This window comes from Capricornis sumatraensis, chromosome 11 (genome assembly GCF_032405125.1).
Source record: "Capricornis sumatraensis isolate serow.1 chromosome 11, serow.2, whole genome shotgun sequence".
In the NCBI taxonomy this organism is placed as follows: Eukaryota; Metazoa; Chordata; class Mammalia; order Artiodactyla; family Bovidae; genus Capricornis; species Capricornis sumatraensis.
Window position 1 is genome coordinate 46,013,210 of NC_091079.1, and position 25,754 is coordinate 46,038,963.

General features: G+C 43.9%; 1 protein-coding gene across 1 annotated transcript in view; it reads left to right on the top strand.

Moving 5' to 3' along the window:
* The first annotated feature begins 5,907 nt into the window (after window positions 1-5,907).
* CLVS1 (clavesin 1) overlaps window positions 5,908-25,754 on the top strand; it is a 147,065-nt gene continuing 127,218 nt past the window's right edge. Inside the window, exon 1 of the mRNA XM_068983840.1 lies at window positions 5,908-6,362. Within this exon, the coding sequence (XP_068839941.1) occupies window positions 5,908-6,362 (455 nt within the window). The remainder of the gene's footprint in view (window positions 6,363-25,754) is intronic.

Here is a 25,754-nt window from a genome sequence, read left to right on the forward strand (position 1 = left end):
CCTGGGTGGTGACTCCTTAAGGGTAAGAGGAGTTAGTCAGTGGTTGTTCTAGGCAGAGGGAGCATCTTTTTCCAAGGCCCAGGGGTGAGAGAAGAGACCACGAGTGTCTTGGTGTGGCAGCATGGATGGATGGTGGATCTGGGGACACAGATGGGGACCAGAGTCTCAGAAACCAGGTCCACGTCACAGGGTTTTATATTTCATCCTAGAACAAGTGGAAGCTATTGATTGATGTTGATCAAGGAGTGACATGGGGGGCTGGGATGAATTGGGAGGTTGAGATTGACATATGTACACTATCGATACTACGTATAAGATAGATAACTCATGAGAACCTACTATATAGCTCAGGGAACCCTACTCAGTGCTCTGCTGCTGCTGCTGCTAAGTTGCTTCAGTCGTGTCCGACTCTGTGCGACCCCATAAACAGCAGCCCACCAGGCTCCCCCATCCCTGGGATTTTTCCAGGCAAGAACACTGGAGTGGGTTGCCATTTCCTTCTCCAATGCATGAAAGTGAAAAATCAAAGTGAAGTCACTCAGTCGTGTCCGACTCTTAGCGACCCCATGGACTACAGCCCACCAGGCTCCTCTGTCCATGGGATTTTCCAGGCAAGAGTACTGGAGCGGGGTGCCATTGCCTTCTCAGTGCTCTGGAGTGACCTAAATGAGAAGGAAATCCAAAAAAAGGGGGATATATGAATATATAGAGCTGATTGACTTTGCTATACCGTAGAAAAGTAACACAACTTTGTAAAGCAGCTATACTTCAGTAAAAATCAATTTTAAAAAAGGAGTCACATGAGAAGATTTAAATATTAATGCAAAGAATGGACAAGGGAAAGTCAAGGTTGGCAGCAAGGATACCATCAAGGGGATATTGCAGGACTAAACAGATGAGTGGTGATGTGGTCTAAACAAAGAGCATGAAAATGGATGGAAAGAACTGGGAAGATCTGAGAAGCATTATGGAAGTGACTGCCTGAATGTGGGCAGTAAGGGAGGGGATGGAATAATAGCTGATGCCCAGGTTTCCAGCGTGGGAAATGACACAGATGATGTCAGTCAGTAAGAGGGGGAGGTCGAAGAGCAGGATGAGGAACGCTGATGAATTCAGTTTTGAACATATTGAGTGTGTGGGGCCTAGGGGACATCTAAGTGGCGGTGTTCAGTAAGCAGCTGGATATATAAGTACACCTGAGCATCAGGAGAGAGCTATGGACTGAAGTCACCCACACGTAGGTGGTTAAATCATGGTTGGACCCTGGAAAATAATACATAGAAATGGTGAGCACGTACGAAGATGGAGCAGGAATGGACAGAGGCTGGGAGAAAAATAGGGTACATGGAATTACAGAAAAGAGTGAGAAAACAGTTTTAAGAAGTCATCAACATCAAATGCTAATGGGGTCACGCATACATAAATGGTGCTGAAATTTGTCCACTGGCAGCAGCGACAGAAAGGTCATGCACTAGTAGAGGGATCATCTGGGTTTGCTCGGCACTGTCCCCAGTTCTGCTTGTTGTCCCAGTATCATTGTTATTAGCGCCTCCTGGTGTCTAAATTTGGATAATAAACTATATGATCATCTCAGCCACTGCTTGGTGAGAGTCAAGGTAGATTGCGGTGGGTATGCTGTGTGCTTAGTCACTCAGTCATGTCCAGCTCTGTGCAACTCCATGGATTGTAGCCAGCTAGGATCTCTGTCCATGGGGATTTTCCAGGAAAGAATACTGGAGTGGGTTGCCATTTCCTCCTCCAGGGGATCTTCCCAAACCAGGGATCAAACCCAGGTCTCCCGCATTGCAGGTGGATTCAGTACCGTCTGAGCCACCAGAGAAGTTCACAGTGGGTATCGAGGTGAATTTGAAGAAGTGAAGTTGCTCAGTTGTGTCCAACTCTTTGTGACCCCACGGACTGTAGCCTACCAGGCTCCTCCATCCATGGGATTTTCCAGGCAAGAATATTGGAGTGGGTTGCTATTTCCTTCTCCAGGAGATCTTCCTGACCCAGGGACTGAACCTGGGTCTCCCACATTGTAGGCAGACACTTTACCATCTGAGCCACCAGGGAAGTCCAGGGAAGAATTTAAAGAGGGAGACATGAAACAAGGGAACTTTTTGAAAGAGTGTGGTGAGGTTGTTAAAGAGGGAATTTTAACATCAGATGGACATTGAACTAGATGGATTTTAAACATTCTTCCAATCCTGGGACTAGTTCATAGAGAACTATATTCCTTTACTATCTTCAGTTTCGCAATCAGTGAGAATAAGGATTTTGTTATACTTATTTTCTCACTTTCAGAGCCAAATGCTACATTTTACAAATTACTTTGCAAAGCCAACATTTTATAAATAAAACTTTTACTATTCTACATTCATTCTTGAAAATGAATACTAATTATCTGAACCCATTTTCATCTATCACAAAGGCAATATAAAGCAGAAATGTGTGAAGTGATTATCTCCCTATAGAAATTACAGCTAGTCCTAAATTAAGTTGAAAGAATCATTTTATCTTTAAAATTATTTTGTATGATAAAGTGTTAATAATTATGTTGTAAGTAAATGTTCTGCCTCTTATTGCAAATACTGTTTGATCTAGGAAAGCTAGGGGGAAAAAATACACACCTCCAAGTTTTTTTAAAACTAATATGTCTTCTGATTTTTGGTACTTCTAGGTTAGACCAAACTGATGTCTGAGAGAGCTTGAATATATTTAAAATGAGAAAGATGCAAATAATATGAGCATTTGTCTGTATACCATTTAGGTAGAAAAACCTGAAGGGCTTAAAACAATCATTAAGTATGCTAATCTCTAGTTGCATCCATGTTGCTACCAACAGCATTAATTTCATTCTTTCTTATCAGTTCAGTTCAGTTGTTCAGTTGTGTCTGACTCTTTGCGACCCCATGGACTGCAGCACGCCAGGCTTCCCTGTCCATCACCAACACCCAGAGCATGCTCAAACTCATATCCATCGTGTCGGTGATGCCATCCAACCTCATCCTCTGTCATCCCCTTCTTCTCCCACCTTCAGTCGTTCCCAGCATCAGGGTTTTTTCAGATGAGTCAGTTCTTTGCATCAGGTGGACAAAGTATTGGAGTTTCAGCTTCAGCATCAGTCCTTCCAATGAATATTCAGGACTGATTTCCTTTAGGATTGACTGGTTGGAACTTCTTGCTGTCCAAGGGACTCTCAAGAGTCTTCCCCAACACCACAGTTCAAAAGCATAAATTCTTTGGTGCTCAGCTTTCTTTATAGTCCAACTCTCACATCCATATATGACTACTGGAAAAACCATAGCTTTGACTAGACAGATTTTGTTGCCAAAGTAATGTCTCTGCTTTTTAATATACTGTCTAAGTTGGTCATAGCTTTTCTTCCAAGGAGCAAGTGTCTTTTAATTTCATGGCTGCAGTCACCATCTGCAGTGATTTTGAAGCCCCCCAAAATAAGGTCTTTCACTGTTTCCATTGTTTCTCCATCTATTTGCCATGAAGTGATGGGACTGGATGCCATGATCTTATTTTTCTGAATGCTAAGTTTTAAGCAAACTTTTTCATTCTCCTCTTTCACTTTCATCAAGAGGCTCTTTAGTTCCCCTTCACTTTCTGCCATAAGGGTGGTGTCATCTGTGTATCTGAAGTTACTGATATTTCTCCCAGCAATCTTGATTCCAGCTTGTGCTTCATCCAACCTAGCATTTCACAAATGTACTCTGCATATAAGTTAAATAAGCAGGGTGACAGTATACAGCCTTGACGTACTCCTTTCCCGATTTGGAACCAATTTGCTGTTTCATGTCCAGTTCTAACTGTTGCTTCTTGACCTGCATACAGATTTCTCAACAGGCGGGTCAGGTAGTCTGGTATCCCTTCTCTCTAAGAATTTTCCACAGTTCGTTTTGATACACATAGTCATAGGCTTTGGTGTAGTCAATAAAGCAAAAGTAGATGTTTTTCTGGAACTCTCTTGCTTTTTCCATGATCCAGCAGATGTTGGCAGTTTGATCTCTGGTTCTTCTGACTTTTTGAAATCCAGCTTGAACATCTGGAAGCTTACGGTTCTTTTTTATGACCGAGTAGTACTCAGTCTTGTGTATGTACCACATCTTTTTCCCATTCATTTGTCGATTGGCATTTAGATTGTTTCCATGTCGTGGCTATTGTTAAAAGTGCTGCTGTGAAAATGTATCTTTTTGAATTACAGTTGTGTCTGGTTATATGCCTAGGATTAGGATTGTAGGTCAGAAAGGGAAAGACAAATACCATATGATGTCACTTAGGTGTGAAATCTAAAATATGACAGAAACGAACCTAGCTGTGAAATAGAAATAGAGTCAGACATAGAGAGCAGACTGGTGGTTGCCAAGGGAGAGGAGGGTGGGAGAGGGCTGGACTGGGAGTTTGGGATTAGCAGATGCAAACTGTCATATATAGAATGGGAAAAATAAAAAAACAAGGTCCTACTGTATAGCACAGGAAACTATATTCAATATCCTGTGATAAACCAGAATGGAAAAGAATATGAAAAAGAATAACTGAGTCACTTTGCTGGATAACAGTAATTAACACAGCATTGCAATTCAACTATACTTCAATAAAAATAAATTAAAAATAAAGACATTTCACCAAGGGAAAAATGAAACAAAGAACTTAATCACTATCATAAGTAAAGTAATATCTTGGGATAACAGAAAAGTTATACCAAAAAGTGACCTTGAAGTCCATATGGATATTGGGCCAGGAAAGAAGACAATTAAGAGTTCCAAGACCTTTTGTCCTCAGCAGAAGAGTGAGACTGCTGGGAAATGTCTTCACATGAGCCTCTCTTTTACTGCTGTTGAATTTGATTATCGAAGGTCAAGCTTCCAGCCATAAGCCTGTCCTTCTCTCCCTGCTCCAGTTCATTTAGTTCAGTTTGAGTAATTAGGTACCATGAGGTTACAATAGGGTGACTTTAAAAGCCCCTTTTCACTGTTAAGCTGCAAATGGCTGCCTTTAAAAAAGGGGGTATTTCTGTGAAAGAAACTGAGAAAAGAAGCTAATGGAGGCCCTAATGTCTCTGATTGAATGCCTGTGAATTGCCCCATAAAACAGGCTGCAACAGGGGAGAATTTTTCTCTTTTCCTGGGTAACTCATTAAAAAAGCAAGCTATTCCTAGTCTGACTGTAGACTGTTAATTAGTCGGTATCATTAAAAACTTCCTAAACGTATTGCAAAGACTTGCATATTACACAGTGAAAAGTGAAAGCGAACGTCACTCAGTCGTGTCTGACTCTTTGCAACCCATGGACTATACAGTCCATGGAATTCTCCAGGCCACAATACTGGAGTGGTACCCTTTCCCTTCTCCCAACGCAGGCATCAAACCCAGATCTCCCACATTGCAGGAGGGCTCTTTACCAGCTGAGCCATAAGGGAAGCCCAAGAATACTTGGTGTGGGTAGCCTATCCCTTCTCCAGCAGATCTTCCTGACCCAGGGATCGAACCGGGATTTCTTGCACTGCAGGCAGATTCTTTACCAACTGAACTATCAGGGAAACCCATTACACACTGAAGGTGTGAATAATGAAATTATGCCAAAGACCCTATTTTAAATAATATATACCCTTTATTCTCCTAATCAGCTCTACAGCATAATATACTGCTTTTCTGAGTTCCAGGTCATTTGCCCAGACCTTCTTTGTATCATCTATTTGTCTCTCTTGTGTGTATTTGTTTTGCAGTAAGCAATGGCCTTGGTTTGGCTTCTCTTCTGGCTGGCCACCACCACATAGAATCTGAATGTCCAACCATTTTCCAGGAACAGAAAGAAGAGCCTCTGCTTGTCTGTTTCAGTGGCAGCTTGGTGGTAAAAAGACTGTTGAATGGGCCACGATTTCAGCAGACCATCACGTGAATGGGACCAGTCTCTTTTCTTCCCAAACATCAGAAATTAAGCACTTCGAAAGGGGATTCAGCCAAGATGACCCATTTACAGGCTGGACTCAGCCCAGAGACTATAGAGAAAGCACGCCTGGAACTGAATGAAAACCCAGACGTTTTACACCAGGATATCCAGCAAGTCAGAGACATGATCATCACCAGGCCTGACATCGGATTCTTACGCACAGATGATGCCTTCATCCTGAGGTTTCTCCGAGCCAGGAAGTTTCACCAAGCAGATGCCTTCAGACTCCTGGCCCAGTACTTCCAGTATCGCCAGCTAAACCTGGACATGTTCAAAAACTTCAAGGCCGATGATCCTGGCATTAAGAGGGCTCTCATCGATGGGTTCCCTGGAGTGTTGGAAAACCGTGATCACTACGGCAGGAAGATTCTTCTGCTGTTCGCAGCCAATTGGGATCAGAGTAGGTAAATGTAGACAGTGTCTTTATTTGGTCCCTCTGTTTCATAAGCATTGTCACTGCATGTTTGGGGCTATAAGCCTTTATGGATAATGGGCTCTTATTTAAACATATATATTCTCTACATACAGGCTTCCCAGATGGCGCCAGTGGGAAAGAACTCGCCTGCTGATGCAGGAGACATTAACATATGTGGGTTTGATCCGTGGGTCAGGAAGATCCCCTGGAAGAGGGCATGGCAACCCATTCCAGTATTTTCGCCTGGAGATCCCACAGACAGCAGAGCCTGTTGGGCTACAGTCCATAGGGTCGCACAGAGTCAGGCATGACTGAAGCTATTTAGCACACACACATGCACTCATTATCTTCATCTACAAAGAAACTTTCAAGGCCACGGGTCTTTCACTGCCATCAGAAGGTGATTCCAGATCCACAGCAATGTTTTGGAACACAAGTTAGAATTGTAGAGACCTCAGAAGTTATTCTGTTCGTCAGAGGGGGTCACATATTTTCATAAAACTGAAATCTGGTCTTTTAGAAGATCCATATATTCCATCTTTTATGTTCTCATCTTTAACAACAAGAAAAGTGGATGCAGTAGATGGCTTTAAATCAAGTATTTTCAACACATGAAATAATTCCTTGGATCCTGTCCATGAGTTTAATACCTGACATTTTTTCTGCATGCCAGACCTTTCCACCCAAACGCCTTCGAGCATTTCTCCTGAAAGTCCCATAAATAACTACAAACTCAACACGTCCCAAACTGAGTGCATCATGTTTCCCGCTCTTCCATCCATCCAGTCTCTTGAGCCAGAAATCTGAGTGTCTCTCTGGACCACTCCCTGCCATTGCTCCTCACATTTCATTAATTGCTGAGTCCTGCTCCTTTCTTTTTAAAACCTGCTCGAGTCTCTTGTTTTTAGTGGCTCCTATGGCTACTGCCCTAGTGTAAGTTCTCATTTCTCACCTGCATCACTCAGACAGCCTTCTGACAGGCTCCGTGCCTCTGGTCCAGTCTCCTCTGAGCCATTCTAGTCTTTACAATCGTCAGAGTAACCCTCCCAAAATTCCACTATGTCACTCCTCTCATTAAACTTCTTCAATGACCTGCAAGTCTTCAAAGTAAAATAAAGCCCTTGACAATTCTTCTTCATCTCCTGCTCTGCTTCACCCTCTGCTCTTTTTCATGGTCTCCAGTCCAGCTGGTTGGAAGTGTAAGCTTTGCCTTAAATACTAGTAATTGTGGTTTTGACATGTCTCCAAGCCTCTGGACTCACTCCACCAGAGACTTAAAGGAGGGCCAACATTTCGTATGCCAAATCGAACCAACTTGGACATACCCTGCCCACTGTCTCATACCTATCTCTGGTGTTCTTCGGGAGGATAGTCTTCATCAACGTCCATCCCAACCCTGTTCCGTGAGGTGTCTTCCTCTGCTCACGTATTTCCACTCAGGTATTTACAACAGCAGTTTAAGAACCACTGTTATTATAGCCGATATTTTTGAACACATATAATCTCATTTAATCCACCGAAGAACTTTTCATGATGGTATTCCTATGATCCTAGTTTTGCAAAGTTAAGCAACTCATTCAGTGTCACACAACGAGTGAGATACAGAACGGGGGTTGATTTGAGAGTGAGTTCTCTTATCTTGGCTTTATTATAATTGCATGCCTACGTGTGCGTTCTTTCTTACCCCTCCTCCCAAGACTGCAGTTTCCTTGAGGGCAACAGACTGCACCTTTTTCATGTTTATCTCTTAGGCACATAGTCCAATAGGCAATAAATGTTGAATTAGAAAGAATGTATGGACTAATCTCCAAAATTTTGCCTGTGACTTGAGCTCTCACAGGGGTATCATACTGAAATTATGGTACTTGGGGAAACACAGGTTTAACTTTCAAAATATACCAAAGAGCCCCTCATCCAAATATAATTAAAAGAAACTTCTAGGGTGCTGTTTAGTGCCTCATATGACTAGGCCTCACCCTAAAGATGATTAGCGTGGGACACTTTAGTGACCCCACTGACTGTTTTCTGGTTGAAAAATTGGAATAGGGCAGTCTAGATGGTGAAGGACAGGGAAACCTGGCATTCTGCAGTCCACGGGGTTGCAGAGTCAGACACGACTGAGTGACTAAACAACAGCAAACCCTGAAAAGGTATTGGAATGTTTTACTACTATCAGTCTATATATAGACGGTTCAGATCTGCACCGCAGCCCAGGATGCCCTGCTGTGTCTCTGCTCTGTTATCCCATAGGCGTTAAGGATGAGCCTCTCATTATAGTGTTCTACCGATGAGAAAGATTTCCAGGTCTTTTTTTTTTTTTTCATATGCTAACTTGCCATCTGTATGTATTTTATTGTGAAGGATCTGTTAATGAACTTGGTCCATTTTTCTTCTTTTAAATTGATGAACCTATTTGCAGGGCAGGAATAGAGATGAAGATGTAGAGAACGGACTTGTGGGCACAGCAGAGGAAGGAGAGGGTGGGACAAATTGGGAAGTTGGGATTGGCATGTATACACCACCATGTGTAATGATAGCTAGCAGGAAGCTGCTGTATAACACAGGGAGCCCAGCCGGATGTCTGCAACAACCTAGTGGGGTGGGAGGGAGGCTTAAGAGGGAACAGACATATGTATACTCATGGCTAATTCGTGTTGTCATATGTCAGAAACAGACACAACATTGTAAAGCAATTATCTTCCAATTAAAGATTTCCAGGTCCTCACATTCACCCATGCATCATTCACTTGACAAACATTTGTTGAGTGTAGACTTGGTGCCAGAGTGTGTGCTAAGTCACTGAGGACATGACAAAAGTACATGTCCCTCCCAGCAAACAGTGCTTTGGGCACCCACTGTCCGGTAATGATGCAAACACATGGACAGCTGACCCCTACCATGGGAGAATTCCTTCTGAGACATAAGCCATCCACAGTGGACAGGAGACCTAGTTTAACTAGCATGAACAGCTGTCCTCTTGGAAAGGACACACAAACACTTTGGATTTTGAAACAGTAAAATCTGATGACTCTGGAGAATGATCGTGCTGACTTCATCGGTGCGTAGTTGTCACACGTGTTCGAGAACTTCCATCTGCTAAGACACATGACACACAGAACACCAGTAAGCAACGATTTAGACGTGAAGAGACCATCACCATATAGTATCTTGTTTTCTGTTAGTCTTTGGTCTGTAAATATCTCCAAATGTGGTGTTAAGAAGCAAAAAGAAACAAGTCTCCAAGGGAATCATTCAAATCTTTATGATTATGATAACCTCAAATGAGGTACTTCATGTCTCTTCTCAGTTTCCTTAGGTGTAAGATGAAGAGCGTGAACTAGGTAATCTCTGAAACACCTTCCATCTCTAATGGTTCATGAATGTGAAGCTCATTCAGCCTGATCCTATGGATGGAGAGGGATTTTAAAATTCACTCTATAGGCTTCTGACTCACTAGGTTCTTTAAAGTAATCTCTCTCTCTCTCTCACACACACACACACACACGTACACACGTACACACTCTTACTTCCACCCCTCCTCTCTTCCTCCACCAAAGGCTGGGTCTACTTGAAGCAGCTTTATTTTTAACTGTTTATTTCATACTGGAGTATAGCTGATTAAAAATGTTGTGATAGTTTCAGGCATATAGCAAAGGGACCCAGCCATACATATACGTGTATCCATTATCACTCCCCTCCTATCCAGGCTAGAGGCAGTTTTTTTTTTTTTTTCAATTGTAGAATACTGTTTGTTCCAAACCATTTTGGCTTTAACAAGAAGGTGAAAGGTTAAGGCTATCCCATTGACAGCCACAGATGATCAGAAGCAAACAAACCTCAGTCTGAACTATGATACTGTCATGTGATTTACTGGTTATATGACCCGGGCGGGACAAGTAACCTCTCTCTTTTCTGACTCTGTTTTCTCACTTGGAAGGTGGAGATGATAGTTCACTTCAGTTCAGTCACTCAGTCGTGTCCGACTCTTTGCGACCCCATGAATCGCAGCACACCAGGCCTCCCTGTCCATCACCAACTCCCGGAGTTCACTCAGACTCACATCCGTCGAGTTGGTGATGCCATCCAGCCATCTCATCCTCTCTTGTCCCCTTCTCCGCCTGCCCCCAATCCCTCCTAGCATCAGAGTCTTTTCCAATGAGTCAACTCTTCGCATGAGGTGGCCAAAGTACTGGAGTTTCAGCTTCAGCATCATTCCCTCCAAAGAAATCCCTGGGCTGATCTCCTTTAGAATGGACTGGTTGGATCTCCTTGCAGTCCAAGGGACTCTTAAGAGTCTTCTCCAACACCACAGTTCAAAAGCATCAATTCTTCAGCACTCAGCCTTCTTCACAGTCCAACTCTCACATCCATACATGACCACTAGAAAAACCATAGCCTTGACTAGATGGACCTTTGTTGCCTGACAGAATGTGGTCCACTGGAGAAGGGAATGGAAAACCCCATGAACAGTATGAAAAGGCAAATTGATAGGGGATGATAAGCAAGCTTATTTAATAATGTAGCTGAGAAGACTGAATGAAATAATGCATTTAAGTTACACAGCTCGTTGCATGGTACATGGTAAACATGTAGTAATACTTAAAGTATTAACATGAATACTGGGCTTATAAAATGGGCTTATAGTATTCAGTGGTAAAGAATCCACCTGCCAATGCAAGAGACTCAGTTTCAATCCCTGGGTCAGGAAGATGCCCTGGAGGAGGAAATGGCAACCCACTCCAGTATGCTTGCCTGGGAAATCCCATGGACAGAGAAGCTACAGTCCATGGGGCTGCAAAGAGTTGGACATGACTTGGCAACTAAACAACAGCAACAAATAAAAGTAATATAGCACAGACGGTAAATAAATTGAAACCAGAGACAAGAGTATGATATTTGAAGATGGAAGTGGGCTGATGAGTCTATCTGCCCCTTGCTGTCCTCAGCACTTGTTGGCTTTCTCCCCAGACATGTTCCCCATCACACAGACCTAGCCTAACTGAGCCCTGGAGGCCTGAAGAGTTGGTGTAGCTTTGCAAAATGATTACTTGACTCTCTCGGGGAGCCTGAGACAACTGGAAAGCCATTTGAGTGTCTCATATGAAAGGTGTACTGAGATTAAAACTGTTATTAATATTTATTAAAGCTATGTAAATTTCATTAATCTAGACCCCGGACAGCCTGAGCGAGAGCACAGACTGGTGAGTGACGGGGAGTGCTGTCCACCAGGGGCACGTGCAGACCTAAGTATGCACACAGAGGCCCAGAGTCTCTGGGCTCCCAGCGCATCCACCAGCCTCCTCCAGAAATGGGGTCTTGGCAGGAGCTTCTAGACTTCTGTCTTTACTGAGGCAGCCAGGCTGAATGGAAATGAGCCAGATTAAATCAGCACCCACCTACTCATTTGGGCTTCCCAGGTGGCACAGTGGTAAAGAATTTGCCTGCCTATCCAAGAGATACAAGAGATGTGGGTTCCATCCCTGGGTAAGGAAGATCCCCTGGAGGAAATGGCAACCCACTCCAGTATTCTTGCCTGGAGAATCCCATGGACGGAGGAGCCTGGCAGGCTACAGACCATGGCGTCGCAAAGAGTTGGACACGACACACCAGGTTGCACTACCTACTAATTCATGGAAGGAAGCCGGCACCTCCAGGGTCAGCAGAGTGTACATTTCAGCTCACCAGCCCAGTGTGTAAGAAGTCTCGGGGCCACTCTTGCTCAATGAGCCTTTTGATCTTTCTCACCTAAACTCCCATCAGCATCGGCAAGAATTCACAGCTTTTCCCTTAAGGGCTGATAAAAAAGAAATCTCCGTCTTGTTTCTGAGCTGCACTTGCATGGGTGCCGCACAGTCTGATGTGCCCAGGAATGCCATTCCCATGGAGGGGAAGATGTGTGCACTGAGGAACCGCGTCCATTTTTTTCTGGATTTTGCTCAGTTTAAAAAAAAAAGAGTTAAATTTGGCTAAGCTATTTTGGGGCTTCCCTGGTGGTTCAGATGATAAAGAATCCACCTGCAATGCAAGAGACCTGGGTTCCATCCCTGGGTTAAGAAGATCCTTTGGAGAAGGAAATGGCTACCCACTCCAGTATTCTTGCCTGGAGAATCCCATGGACAGAGGAGCCTGGTGGGCTACAGTCCATGGGGTCCCAAAGAGCAGAGATGGGTATACTATCTGGCATGTGGAGCTCTTGCGAGGATTAACCCCAATTGCTGCAGTTCATAGGGTCCAAGAGGTAGAATAAGATAATGATTAAATGCACAGACTTGGAAGCCAGATGGCCAGCTTCAAATCCCAGCCCCCTTCCAACCAGCCCTATGATCCTGAGCAAGTTGATTAAACTCTTATTAACCTCAGTTTCTCACCTGAGATGACCATGATCATAGACTAACATTAGTTGGTAGTCAATAAATAGGCTTCCCTGGTGTCTCTGATGGCGAAGAATCTGCCTGCAATGTGGGAGTCCCCAGGTCTAGTGCTAAAGAAACTGCCTGCCAACGCAGGAGACATAGGAGATGTAGGTTTGATCCTTGGGTGGGGAAGATCCCCTGGAGGAGGGCGTGGCAACCCACTCCAGTATTCTTCCATGGAGATTTCCCATGGATGGAGGAGCCTGGTGGGCTACAGTTCATAGGGTCGTACAGAGTTGGACATAACTGAAGTGACTTAGTATGCACACTAGCACAGTCAATAAATGGCAGTTGTTTCTTAAGAAAGAACTCCAAATCAGGTAGAGATGTAGGATACTGGCCCACAAGATGTTCTAAGGGTGGCAGAATTTGACACCATGACTAACTTCTCTCCACCTGGAAAGTACAGACAATACAGCTGAGACTCCAAGACACCCTGCTCCAGAGTCCTGCACAGTAGTTTAATTGTGGCTGGGAGGCTCTGAGAAGTCACGTGTCCTTTTATTATGCTTATTATAGTCTATTATGCTATTTATGCTTATTAGAGTCTCAGGATATCAGAAAAGCATTGGGAGCAGGATGGTTCAGGTAATAATAGCCTTGCCACAGACTACATACAGTTGGCTACTCTGGTAGCTCAGATGGTAAAGAGTCTGCCTGCAATGCAGGAGACCCAGGGTTTGATCCCTGTGTGGGAAGGTCCCCTGGAGAAGGGAATGGCAACCCACTCCAGTATTTTTGCCTAGAAAAATACATGGCCAGAGGAGCCTAGCAGGCTACGGTCCATGGGGTTGCAAAGAATCGGACACAACTGAGAGACTAACACTTTCACTTTCATAGATTACAGTAGCATCCATTGGTGCTCTGTAGACAAGCTGGCCCCCAAGTACTTTAATGAGGGGAGGAAAAACAATCAGAAATGCATTGCAAGTCCAAATACATAAAATTACACTGGACATTCTTTTGTCCTTGTATTATTTACAACTAAAAGCTCAAAAACCAGTGGCCAGGTTGAAAATGAGTTGAAAACTTGGTTCTTTAAGGAGGCTGAGACATTGTAAGGAAGAGCCACGTTAGGGTAATTTAGTGGAGAGAAAAGGCAGCTGATGAACAGCTTGATTACTACTTTCAAGTATAGAGAGTTATTATAAGTAGGCAGTGAATCCTGTGGGCTCTCCTTCCCCAACATACAGAACTAGGGACAAAACATCTGCGATGAAGCACAACCATCTGGCTTGAAGACCTGGGAGCCTGAGCCAAGACCTCAGCCCCAGGGCTCAGATCAGGGTGAGGGGCTGGTGAGCCTGAGCACAAAATTGAAGGGGCACCAAAGGTCTCATTAATCAAAGTAAATAATATTGTCAAAAACTATATTTTAGGATCAAAATTCATGCAAACAAAAATTCTTCATGAACAATATGTCAAAACTTTAAAGTAGGCAGGATAGGAATTATTGATTTTTCCTTGTCCCTTGGGTTCTAGCATGGCTCAGTATGGCTTTGCCCAGGTCAATCTGACTTCTCATGGGAAGAGCCTTAAGTTGGCTCCTAGTCAATTACATTACAGTGTATAATACTATATCTCTAGCCCGCCAGGCTCCCGTGCCCATGGAGTTCCCCAGGCAAGAATACTGGAATGGATTGCCATTCCCTCCTCCAGGGGATCTTCCCAACCCAGGGATCAAATGCAGGTCTCCGGCATTGCAGGCAGATTCTTTACCATCTGAGCCACCACGGAAGCCCCTTTAAGACTTCAGCTTTCTCAAATGGGAACTGGCAATAACCTTACCTGTCCCCTGTGGCTGCTGTGGGAATTAGTGATAATACAGGTAAAGCACTTGGCAGAGTCCTTGACACATCATTGCATCCAATATATGGAGACAATTATTGGTACCACTTTCTACTGTAATTAGCTACTTAGTATGCATGTGTGGCTGCTCAGTTGCTTCAGGCACCTCTGACTCTTTGCGACCCCATGGACTGTAGCCCACCAGGCTCCTCTGTCCAAGGGATTCGCCATCGCCAGGCAAGAATACTGGAGTGCGTTGTTTCATTCTCCAGAGTTTCTTCCTGACGCAGATATTGAACCTGCGTCTCCTGCATTGCAGGTGGATTCTTAACCCCTGAGCCGCCTGGAAAGCCCATCTATTTACTGTAAGACTTGCTATTGTTTAGTGGGATGAATCCAGGCTTCACTGGCTCTCCCATTTACTGCAGTGACGTGCTGAATGGCTACAGTAGTCCGGCTCTGGGCAAGTTCCCAAAGGTCCTAAGGAGCCGCCGTTTGCAGAATGGCTTCTCACACCAGCCCCCAGTCCCTCCAGGCACGAAACGAAGGGAAGATAGATCTTACTAGGGGACTTGACCTTCCTGCTGCCAAGGTTCTGGAAACAAGGACACTGCCAAGTTGACTTTATAATGAAGCAGACAACCAGGAGTCTGTCTGCCCTCAGGGCGCATGCGCTTTTCCACTCACCGCTGTTTTCTGGGGGTGTTCAGCGGCTCCTCGTCCCCTCACACCAGGCAGTAATTGATTTGATGGATACGCTGGTGACTGGGCTCCTTCAAACGTTATTAGTTCCTGTTGACCTGTGGCAACCCCGGAAGGGCTGGCGGGGCACGTGTCCCGACAGCTGCGGTGGGAGATGAGCATTAATTAAGGGGGTTTTCTCTTCTGAGTAAAACCCCGAGGCAGTGGTGGGATACAAGTCTTTGGACTGTAAATAAGCCACTTGATGGAGGCTCGCCTTTAGCTTTTTCAAGAGCATCCGAGAGCTTTTTACAAGCAGCAGGTGTTCGGCACCCCGTTGGGCTTCGCCACCCTAAGTATAAGAACTTGTGAACGAAAGGGGCCGGACTTCTAACATGTCAGTGCTGAACTGGGGAGGGGAGGAGTGTAGCCGAGCCAGGCGCTTGTTTTCATCAGGGCCATGAGAGAGCCCTCCTCTCCAGTCTCAAGGCCTGCCGAGAGAGGTTCCAGAAAATGTCTCGCAGTCTGCTCTCCCTGTGGAAACATTCCCAGCATCCCTCTGGGAGTGACAGGTTTCCCAACTGTTGTGACCTTGGGAGAGAGCAAAAATGAACCGAAGAGGAGAGTTATGACAACCACGAAACAAACCATGTGGCAGGCAGCGACGCTCTTAGGCGGCCACTAGTCACATCCTTACTTTGCAGGTGATGTGACTGAGACTCAGAGAGGCTAAGTAACCCATCCAAGACCACACAGCTGATACATGGCTACAACAGGCTGGATCTCAGACCTAACACCATTCTGCACAGCTCACCACTAGGACCCATCTGCCAAACGTGGGGGCCGTTCAGTCATTCTGGGGGGCTCTCATTGAGGTACCAGTATGTAAGCCTCTCCCAGAGTCACTCAGGCCCCAAAGACTTGCCAAGGACCTCATCAATCAACAGGTAAATCCCACTGCTATGTACTCCAGTCTCACCAAAGTCTGGCCAATCAAATGTTGAAGATCCTGTCCAACCTCTAATGTAATTATTTGACCATAGTAATAGTGACAACAAAAACAACTTTTTTTTTTTTTTTTTAATCCAAGCCCAACAGAGGAATCTGGACATTGCTTGGAACATGTCATAGAAAGTGGTCCTAATATGAGTCTGATTTAAGATAGTGATGAAGGTTCATCTTTGCTGCCTGTTCCTTCCACTAAGATGAGTGTTTGTGTGTCAGCATTCAGCTGGTGAGAACCCCAGCTCTACAGTTCCAGTGGCGTGACCCTGGTGAGATACGTGCCTCCTCTGATCCTTGGTTTCCTCACTATCTGGTAATAATTATGTGTCTTTGATAGAGCTGTGTGAGTTAAATGAAGTGCCAGGCAGGAAGGGGTCTGACACACAGAGAACCCTTTCTTTTTATCCTTAATTCAGGTAGTTTTCCCACTTGTACCTGACGCAGAGTGTGAAATGCCCAAGATAACAATTTCTCATTCAGTTTAAGGTCTTTATAAAATGGACTACATCTCTCTTATATGCTTTTAAGAAGCTTCTGATGGGTGCGGAAATGAAGTTAGAAGAGTTTACGCGTCTTCCTCAACCTGCTGGACACGTGTGTAGCTCGTCACATGGGTTAGTCAAATAGTTCTTCAAATATTCCCTTTAAATCCTCTTCTTCCAAAAGAACTTGTCAAACATGCTTCAGCACTCTCGCTCTAATTCCTCTCAGTTCAGGGCTCAGCTGCCTTCTGCCCACTATCAACATCCCCTTCGATCGTGCTCAGGCCCTTGAAAGCGTGCCTGTTAGAAGCATCTCCTGTATGGATTGGATGGACAGCAGAGCAGTGGGGTCCCTACTCTGAATTAACACAGCAGCGTGTGTCCCTGCCTCACTGGGTGGCTGCTCCTCCAGTAGATGTCAGATGTCACATGGCTTCTGTGACCTTGTGACGCCGGCCAGGCACATTTGTGGTGGGAAGGGACCATCAGAAGCGGGAGAGCAAGCTTTTATTGACAGCATATCTTTCCAGGCCACCTGTTTCTCCCGATTTCTCACTTATAAACCCAGGAGTTCAAAAGACATGACACTCATTACCTTGTAGATAAAAGAGTCTTCTCTAATGGCTAGAAATTCAAGGGTCTAAGAATAAATTTGTCCTTCCTGGAGTATGGCCTGGATGAAGCAGCCAACTCAGATTATTAACTTGAAATTTTTAACTTGAAATTTTGCTCCAGTGGCCGTGTGTCCTTCTCTTCAGAAGGCCAGAGTCAGTACAAGAGGGGATGGGGAGAGGGCGTTTTTAATCACGGTGCTGCCTGCACTGTGAGATTTTCTCATGGGTGTAGCTGACTTTCTGAATGAGTGCCTAGGGACCTAGGGGGCTTCTGTTATATAATTTGAAGTTCTTCTGGGCTGTTAGCTACTTTCCCCAGTTCCCAGTCAGCCACGAAGCATCTTTTGAGCACTTTACAAAGAGCAGACTGTAGAGCTTCGAAAGAAGCCCCCTCAGTCCCTGAGCCCTGAACCTCAACCAGAGGGTCAGCCCCCAGCTCTCCTGCCCTTTAAATACGGTTCCTGGGTAATCGCTCCTGAAGGGTGATATTCGAACTTTAAGCAGCTGCTGGAGATGATTAAATGCCTGCACTTCGCTAAGGCTGTAAATCAAGCTCCCAAGCCATTTATTGTGAGTGTACCATAAAGCAGTAGAAGTTATTGCTACTATACTGCAAAATGTAGCATCAGACAAGAAAATAGAGGGTACATTTTGTTGTGAGGGTTTTAAAGTGACGTGTTGTTTTTCCTCTTTGCACATTCTCTGTTTCTCTTCTCTTTGCCTCTATTTCTTCCCTGGCTCTGATACTTCCACAGGGTGTCTCGGAATCTAATTTCAAATATGGCACTCCTGCAAACAACAGCTAGCGTCTTCCTGGTTGAGAGTGTATTGGTATTAGCGATGCTTCCAGGCATCGGGCACGTCCTGTGCCACACTGTGAATTTAATCCTCACAACAGTTTATGGCAGAGAATTATTATTTTCACTTTAAATAGAGGGTTTTTAATTGAGGCAAAATCACAAGGCTGGTTGGTGAATATATCTCTTTCTCCTTCTTTACAATACCTGGGTATGTCTGGAGTCTGCTGTTGGGGATTGTTGTCACCTAATCTCTGATCACACACAAATTCCCTGCTGAGGAATCCTTGAGGGATCCCCAGAAAGTTGTGTCAGTCTCTCTTTTAAAAAATTTATTTATTTATTTATTTTTGGCTGTGCTGGGTCTTCGTTCCTGCACAGGCTTTCTCTAGTTGCAGAGAGCAGCGGCTGCTCTCTGGCCATGGTGCACAGGCTTCTCATTGCTGTGGTTTCTCTTGTTGAAGAGCATGAGCTCTAGGGCAAGGGGCTCAGTACTTGCAGCTGCTGGGCTCTAGAGCACAGGCTCAATAGTCGTGGCGCATGAGTTTAGTTGCTCCAAGTATGGGATCTTCCCAGATTACAGATTGAACCCATATCTCCTGTAAGGGCAGGTGGATTCTCTGCCACTGAATCACCAGGGAAGCCCCTATGTCAGTCTCTTTGCCACACATTTTGCCACAGAAAACCTTAAGAATTTTGCATGACTTCCCTTACTCAAGGCTTCCCTGGTGGCTCAGAGGTTAAAGTGTCTGCCTGCAATGCAGGAGACCTGGGTTCGATCCCTGGGTTGGGAAGATCCCCTGGAGAAGGAAATGGCAACCAACTCCAGTATTCTTGCCTGGAGAATCCCATGGACAGAGGAGCCTGGTGGGCTACAGTCCACGGGGTACCCACGGGGTGGCAAAGAGTCGGACAGGACTGAGCGACTTCACTTTCACTTTCACTTTCCCTTACTCAAAGGACATCTTCCATCAGAGCCACACTTCTCCCCACTCATCAAACCTCTTTCCCACCTCTAGTTACCTGGTTTCTACTATTCAGTTTTCATTCCCATAGTGAGGTGAGCATGGGCCCTTCAGGAATACTGACAAAAGGTATCTAACTCAACTAGGAAGCTGGGGCCTCAGAGAAATTTTCCTGGAGGCATTACCTGACTTGAAGGAGAAGTAAGATTGAGCAGGTAGAGGGGAGGAAGGTGAGGGAGGCTGTCTGAGAGAAAAAGAAAGCACCTGGGCAGGGATCTGGGGAAGAGAGCGCTAACCATGTTGGAAAAGCCTCTGTTGGCTGCGGTAAGCACAGATTATAAGGGCTCACACAGAGACAGAGGAGGCTGGGAGGTGTAGGCAAAGGCCAGGAGTGAAAGGCCTTGCTGCCACTAGGAATCAGGGCTTCATGCTTGAGAGCAGATCAAGCCCTACACCTATTTCAAAGCTCTTCTCCATGCTAAGAACTGCGGTGCTAGAGAAGACTCTTGAGAGTCCCTTGGACAGCATGGACATCCAACCAGTCAATCCTAAAGGAAATCAAGCCTGCATATTCTTTGGAAGGACTGATGCTTAAGCTGAAGCTCCAACACTTTGGCCATCTGATATGAAGAGCCCACTCATTGGAAAAGACTCTGATGCTAGGAAAGATTGAGGGCAGGAGGAGAAGGGGATGATAGAGGATGAGATGGTTGGATGGCATCACTGAATCAATGGACCTGAGTGAGCAAATTCTGGGAGATGGTGAAGGACAGGGAAGCCTGGCATGCTGCAGTCCATGGGATCAAAAGAGTTGAATATGACTGAGCAACTGAACAACAACTCCACACTAAGAAGCTTTGTCCCTAGCTGGGGCAGCTCTGATATCTTCCTTTTCTTCCCTGGATGCCTGTCACTCTAATCTTCTCTACCGAATGCTTCATCATGCTCCAGGAAGCTCCTGGAGGCAGGATGCTGGGTGTTATTCTCTTTGGTATCCACGGGTACAGAGTAGAGCTCAACAGCATCCTCTTGGCTAACTTGTGGGGAGAAGTTTCAAACAGTGGAAAGTCCAAAGGAGAGTAGCTGTTTGTAGACTCTCCTCAATGACAATATTCCTGGTAAGGGGGCCAGAGCTGTGTGCAGTTGAACTTGACAATGAAAGAAGAAGAGTCAAGAATGCTCTGTCTACAGTTTGTTTGGTAATTCTCAGTATTACCAGGTAATTCTCAGTAACAGTGGCAGAGAATGTCCTAGAAGCAGCAGGACAAACAGGGCACATAATGGGAGTCACTTATGCTGGGGTCTGGGGTGGCTCCATCCACTGTGTGATGAGCTGAGGTGCCAGTTTTCTCATCTAACAATGATCAAACCAGTCAATCCTAAAGGAAATCAATCCTAAATATTCACTGGAAGGACTGATGCTTAAGCTGAAGCTCCAGTACTTTGGCCACCTGATGCAAACAAACAGCCAGCTTATTGGAAAAGACTCCAGTGCTGGGAAAGATTGAGGCAGGAGGAGAAGGGTTGACAGATGATTAGATGGCAACATCTACTCAATAGACATAAGTTTAAGCAAACTTGGGGAGATGTTGAAGGACAGGGAAGTGGGGCGTGCTGTAGTCCATGGGGTCACAAAGAGTCAGACATGACTGAGTGAATGACCACAGCAAATAATGATGTAGGAGAAGACAGTTTCCATTGTTTTCTCTCCATTCTAAATTCTGTATTCTATGTGTGTCATTGTGCCTAAAACCAAGTTGAGGAAAGGTGTCACGTTACAGAAATCTTCACTGTTCAGGTTGCTTTCTGCCCTGCAGGGCTCATGGAACTGAAATCCAATTCTGGCCTTGTTCTTGGAGAAAGGCTTCTTATTTCAACTTCAGGTCTTTTTCATCCTGACAGATTCTGTAGATTATGTTGATCACACATTTCCTCATGAGTTTCTGATGAGTTAATCCATCATATAATTTTATAACATGCATATTGATTATTCTATCACACCACCACAGCTAGAGTATTTCAGTGTGATATCTGATCTATGAACCGCTCACCGCCCCAGAGTATCAATGCAATGCCTTATTTACTTTAAAGCTTCATAAAGGAAGAGGGTCCCATCACAGAGATGTTAAGTCTTCAGATAGTTGAGGGCTGCTTTTTTAAAGCCAACTTTAAAGTTTTATCTTATTTAGTTGTTAACGACAACAACAACCTTATAATGCATTATGAACTCCCTGTGTGCATTCATGCTCAGTAGCTTCAACCGTGTCCAACTCTTTGCAACCCCATGGACTATAGCTCGCCAGGCTCCTCTTGTCCATGGGATTCTCCAGGCAAGACTACTGGAGTGGGTTGCTATACCCTGCTCCAGCATATATTCCCGACCCAGGGATCGAACCTGTGTCCCCTGCACTGCAGGTGGATTCTTTACCACTGAGCCAGCGGGGAAGCCCTATGTACTCCTTACCCTTGTCAACTATGATGTATTAGGTTTTTAAATGACAAATGCAGGCTACAAAGAACATAAGCTCTTGTGCCCTGGGCTGTGGAATAGCTATTATGTTGAGGATTTGCGGAGGACACGGTCTTTGTCCCCATGCTACACGGCCCATAGTGCCGTGCTATATGCGCTCTCTAATCTTTTTTCTTCGTTTTGCTTCCAGTACCTCTTTATCCTCTTAGCTATTAATTGGCTACTGTTAGTGGGCTTGCTGCAAAACTCTTTCTCCTAATTTCCTGGGGATTAGGAAGCCAGAAAACCGAGCCGGTTGAACTATATGCTCTGGGTAGAAGATCTGTGGGGAATCCCGAGAAATAAAGTAAATGAGCTGCAGCAGTGCATGAATTTTATAGCATCTCATCTGTAGGCTCAGAAATGTAGTTCTGCCTGATGCACCAGCAGGCAGCCATGAAGCTCCTTCCGCTGCAGATTTTGGTTAGAACTGTGCAAAATGGAAAAACCTGGGAAGTTTTTCTTCCAAGGTTTCTCCAACCTTGGATTCATATACTACATCTCCTCTGATTTATGTGTCTTTCTTCTCTATCATATTTGCCCCAGTTTAACAGAAAGGGACCTATGTTTTCACTTACACTTGGACGAAAACCTTTTTTTTTTACCAAAGTGGTGACTATCCTTTATATTTTTATGTTTAGATTTTCCAAGCTATTAAATGCAAGATTTTGTTTCTCATCTAGAATATACTGGGCAAGTTAGAGCAGCTTAGCTTTCTGTTTATCTTTTACTATATTCCAGGTCTTTCCTGAACATCTACTTTGAGGCAATGGGGGTCCAAGGAACCATGTCACTGGACCTGTTCCCAGTGGTCCCCTCACCTGAGCTCCACCCCCTTCTCACAGGTCATATGACCCTGGCTCCACCACAATGACCAAAATATAATTTTTATATTTATGGGTTTAAGTTTCTACTTCTTTGGTCCCTTCAATACCCAGACACCCAGGGATGGTGACAGGAGCACGAACACTGGCAAGGACCATGAGATCATAGACACCTGAGCCAGGAAGACACCTGGGAGATGCCTTTGTCCTTGTTTTCTTCAGTGGTCTAGGTAGGCATCCTAGGTTATAGAGTGGTAAAGAACCCCACTGCCAATGCAGGAGACACAAGAGATGAGGGTTCGATTCCTGGGTCAGGAAGATCCCCTGGAGGAGGATCTCACCTGGAGAATCCCATGGACAGAGGAGACTCGTGGGCTACAGTCCTGGGGGTCACAAAGACTTGGAAATGACTGAAGTGACTTAGCACACACAGAAAGAGACTCTCATTTCTGGATAAGGGGTGCAGCCAGTCACATTAAGATGGAGCTGTCTCCTGAGATGGGAGGACTCGTGGCCATTGAATAGTGTACCTCAGAAGCCAGGTTCTGTTAACCTTTTATTCCTTGCAGCACCAAGCTGATCATCTAACCTGAATAAGTGCTATGATAGACAGTTGTCCAAGTGAAGGAGGAAAACTAATTGAGGTTAGTAATTCCAAATCTGATGCTCTTTTTAAAATAGACTTGGCATTCACATACTTTCAAAGGCATTTTTCCCTTATGATTTAGATGGATTTCACACCCCATAATAAATGTGGCCAGAAAAAAATGCTGATTTTATCTTTTAATACTTGAAACCCCTAAGAGCATGTTCAGTTCAGTTAAAGGATTTTCAATTTGACAACTCTCATGAATACAATATTCAGGCTATCATTAAAAAGTGAGCTGAAGGAGATCTTTCTGTACTGGAGGCAACAATTCACACACATGAATATATTCCACTATATACGTCTGTGTGGATGAAAACATTAGATGTAGAGATCATGAGGAAATCCAAAGAAAACCTTTTAAGGAAGAAAGCCAATTTTTTCTCTTTAAAAAAAAAAGGCAGGGGACAGGGAGACGAAGAAGCATCATTTCTATATATTGCAGTAAATTTCACCTTGAAATAATCAAAATGAGCTTAAATTCCAACAATTTAAAATATGGTAAAAGTTGAGCATAAATATGTCCTAACAGCACAGTTAGTGTTTCTGTTGTCATGATAATGCTTTACTGTTTAAAATCAGAGCCTCTATTTTACATTTCTGCCTATTATTGGAAGAACAGTGAATGGAATATTTCCGATCACTTTTAGAATTATTTGTAACATAAATATTTTATCTCTTTAAAATTAAAACTATGTATTATCCACTTTCTCAGAGCACTGCATTTATTTGTTCCTCAATATTTAAGCTGAATTAAATCACAATGAAATTGTAGTTCCAATGCCAACAATGACTTAAAAGTTTTGACTTTTCTGTATGATTTTATTTCTATGTGCACACTGGAAAGAAATGTTTTTCAGATAGTTCTGAAGATATTTTTCACTCCCCCATTTTAAAAAAATGTTTTATATTGGAGCATAGTTGATTAACAATGTTGTGCTGGTTTCAGGTAAGCAAAGTGATTCAGTTATACATGTATCTACTCTTTTTCAAAAATTCTTTGTCCCATTTGGGTTATCACAGAATACTGAGCAGAGTTCCCTGTGCTATACAGTAGGTCCTTGCTGGTTATCTGTTTTAGATACAGCGGTGTATGCACGTCAATCCCAGACTCCCAAGCTATCTCTACCCCTACCCTCCTACTCTTCCCTCCTGGTAACCATAGGTTTGTTCTTTAAGTCTGTGAATCTGTGTTTTGTAAATAAGTTCATTTGTATCATTTTTTAAGATCCCACATACAAGCGATACCATATATTTGTCTTTCTCTGTCTGACTTATTTCACTTAATAAGAGAGTCTCTAGGTCCATCCATATTGCTGCAAATGGCTATTATTTCACTCTGTTTTTAATGACTAAGAGTCCACTGTATATGTGTACAGCATCTTCTTTATCCATTCATCTGCTGACGGACATTCAGGTTGCTTCCCCGTCTTGGCTATTGTAAACAGCACTGCAATGAACATTGGGGTGCAAGTCTCCTTTAGAACCATGTTTTTCTCTGCATGTATACCCAGGAGTGGGATTGCAGGATCATGTGTGTGTATTAAGTTTCTCAGTCGTGTCTGACTGTCTGTGACCCCATGGTCTGTAGCCCACCAGGCTCCTTATTCATGGGATTTTCCAGACAAGAATGCTGGAGTGGGTTGAATCCTCCAAATCTGCCTTAGATGAATTGCTTAGTGTCTCTCATTTGTGTTTTCTTGTTTTCCCACTTCTGTTGGTTGTCTCTCAGCAGGAGATAAGTCTCCAGGAAACAAAGATTTGTCTTTGATTATTAACTCCCCTCTCTCCTCACTCTCACTCCCCGAACATTCGTTAACTCAGAGGCATGTTATAAGGAATAAATTAAGGCAATAAAATAAATGAAAGATGATCCATGAAGGTTTTGCAAAACGGTGCAGTGTGTCTAAAATGGCATTTTCACTATTATGCCTGCAAGTCAAACCTGTGCATTCTTTGACTTTATTCTAAGAAACGTTGAGTTTCTCCCTTGTGATGTTTCTAGATTTTCTCTCCATTTTTCCTCATTCATTTCCCCTCAGTATTTCCTTGTAATGATCTTTTTTAAATTTTATTTTATCAAAGTAATAATGTGAACAGTTTCAAAAGCCAAATTTTAATTAGCCTTGAACAGTAGGCAGCATCTCCCTACTTCTTATTATCTAATTCCTTTGTACAGAAGAAAAGGTTTTCAGTCATTTTAACCATATCTTCCAATATATACTTGCATATTTTCAACTGGCATGCATACATTGCTATTTGTTTATTATTTTAGTGTAAGTTACTATTTCGTTATTCTACTGAGAAAGTTTAACCCTCATCTGCACATTCTTTCTCTTGTTTCCCAACCTCTTAAAATAGTTAAAGAACACAGTGAGGGACTAAATCAATATCTAGTGTTTATATTATTGTGACTATATAAATGGGCTTCCCCCACGGCTTAGTGGGTAAAAAATCATCTACAGTGCAGGAGACACAGGGGACTTGGGTTCAACCCCTGGGTCAGGAAGATCTCCCAGGAGGAAATGGCAACCCGCTCCTGTATCCCAGACAGAGGGGCCTGGAGGGCTACAGTGAGTCCGACTCACCATGAGTTGGACACGACTGAGCTAAATAAGTAGCATTCATAACTATATAAATAATATTCCTAGCTATTA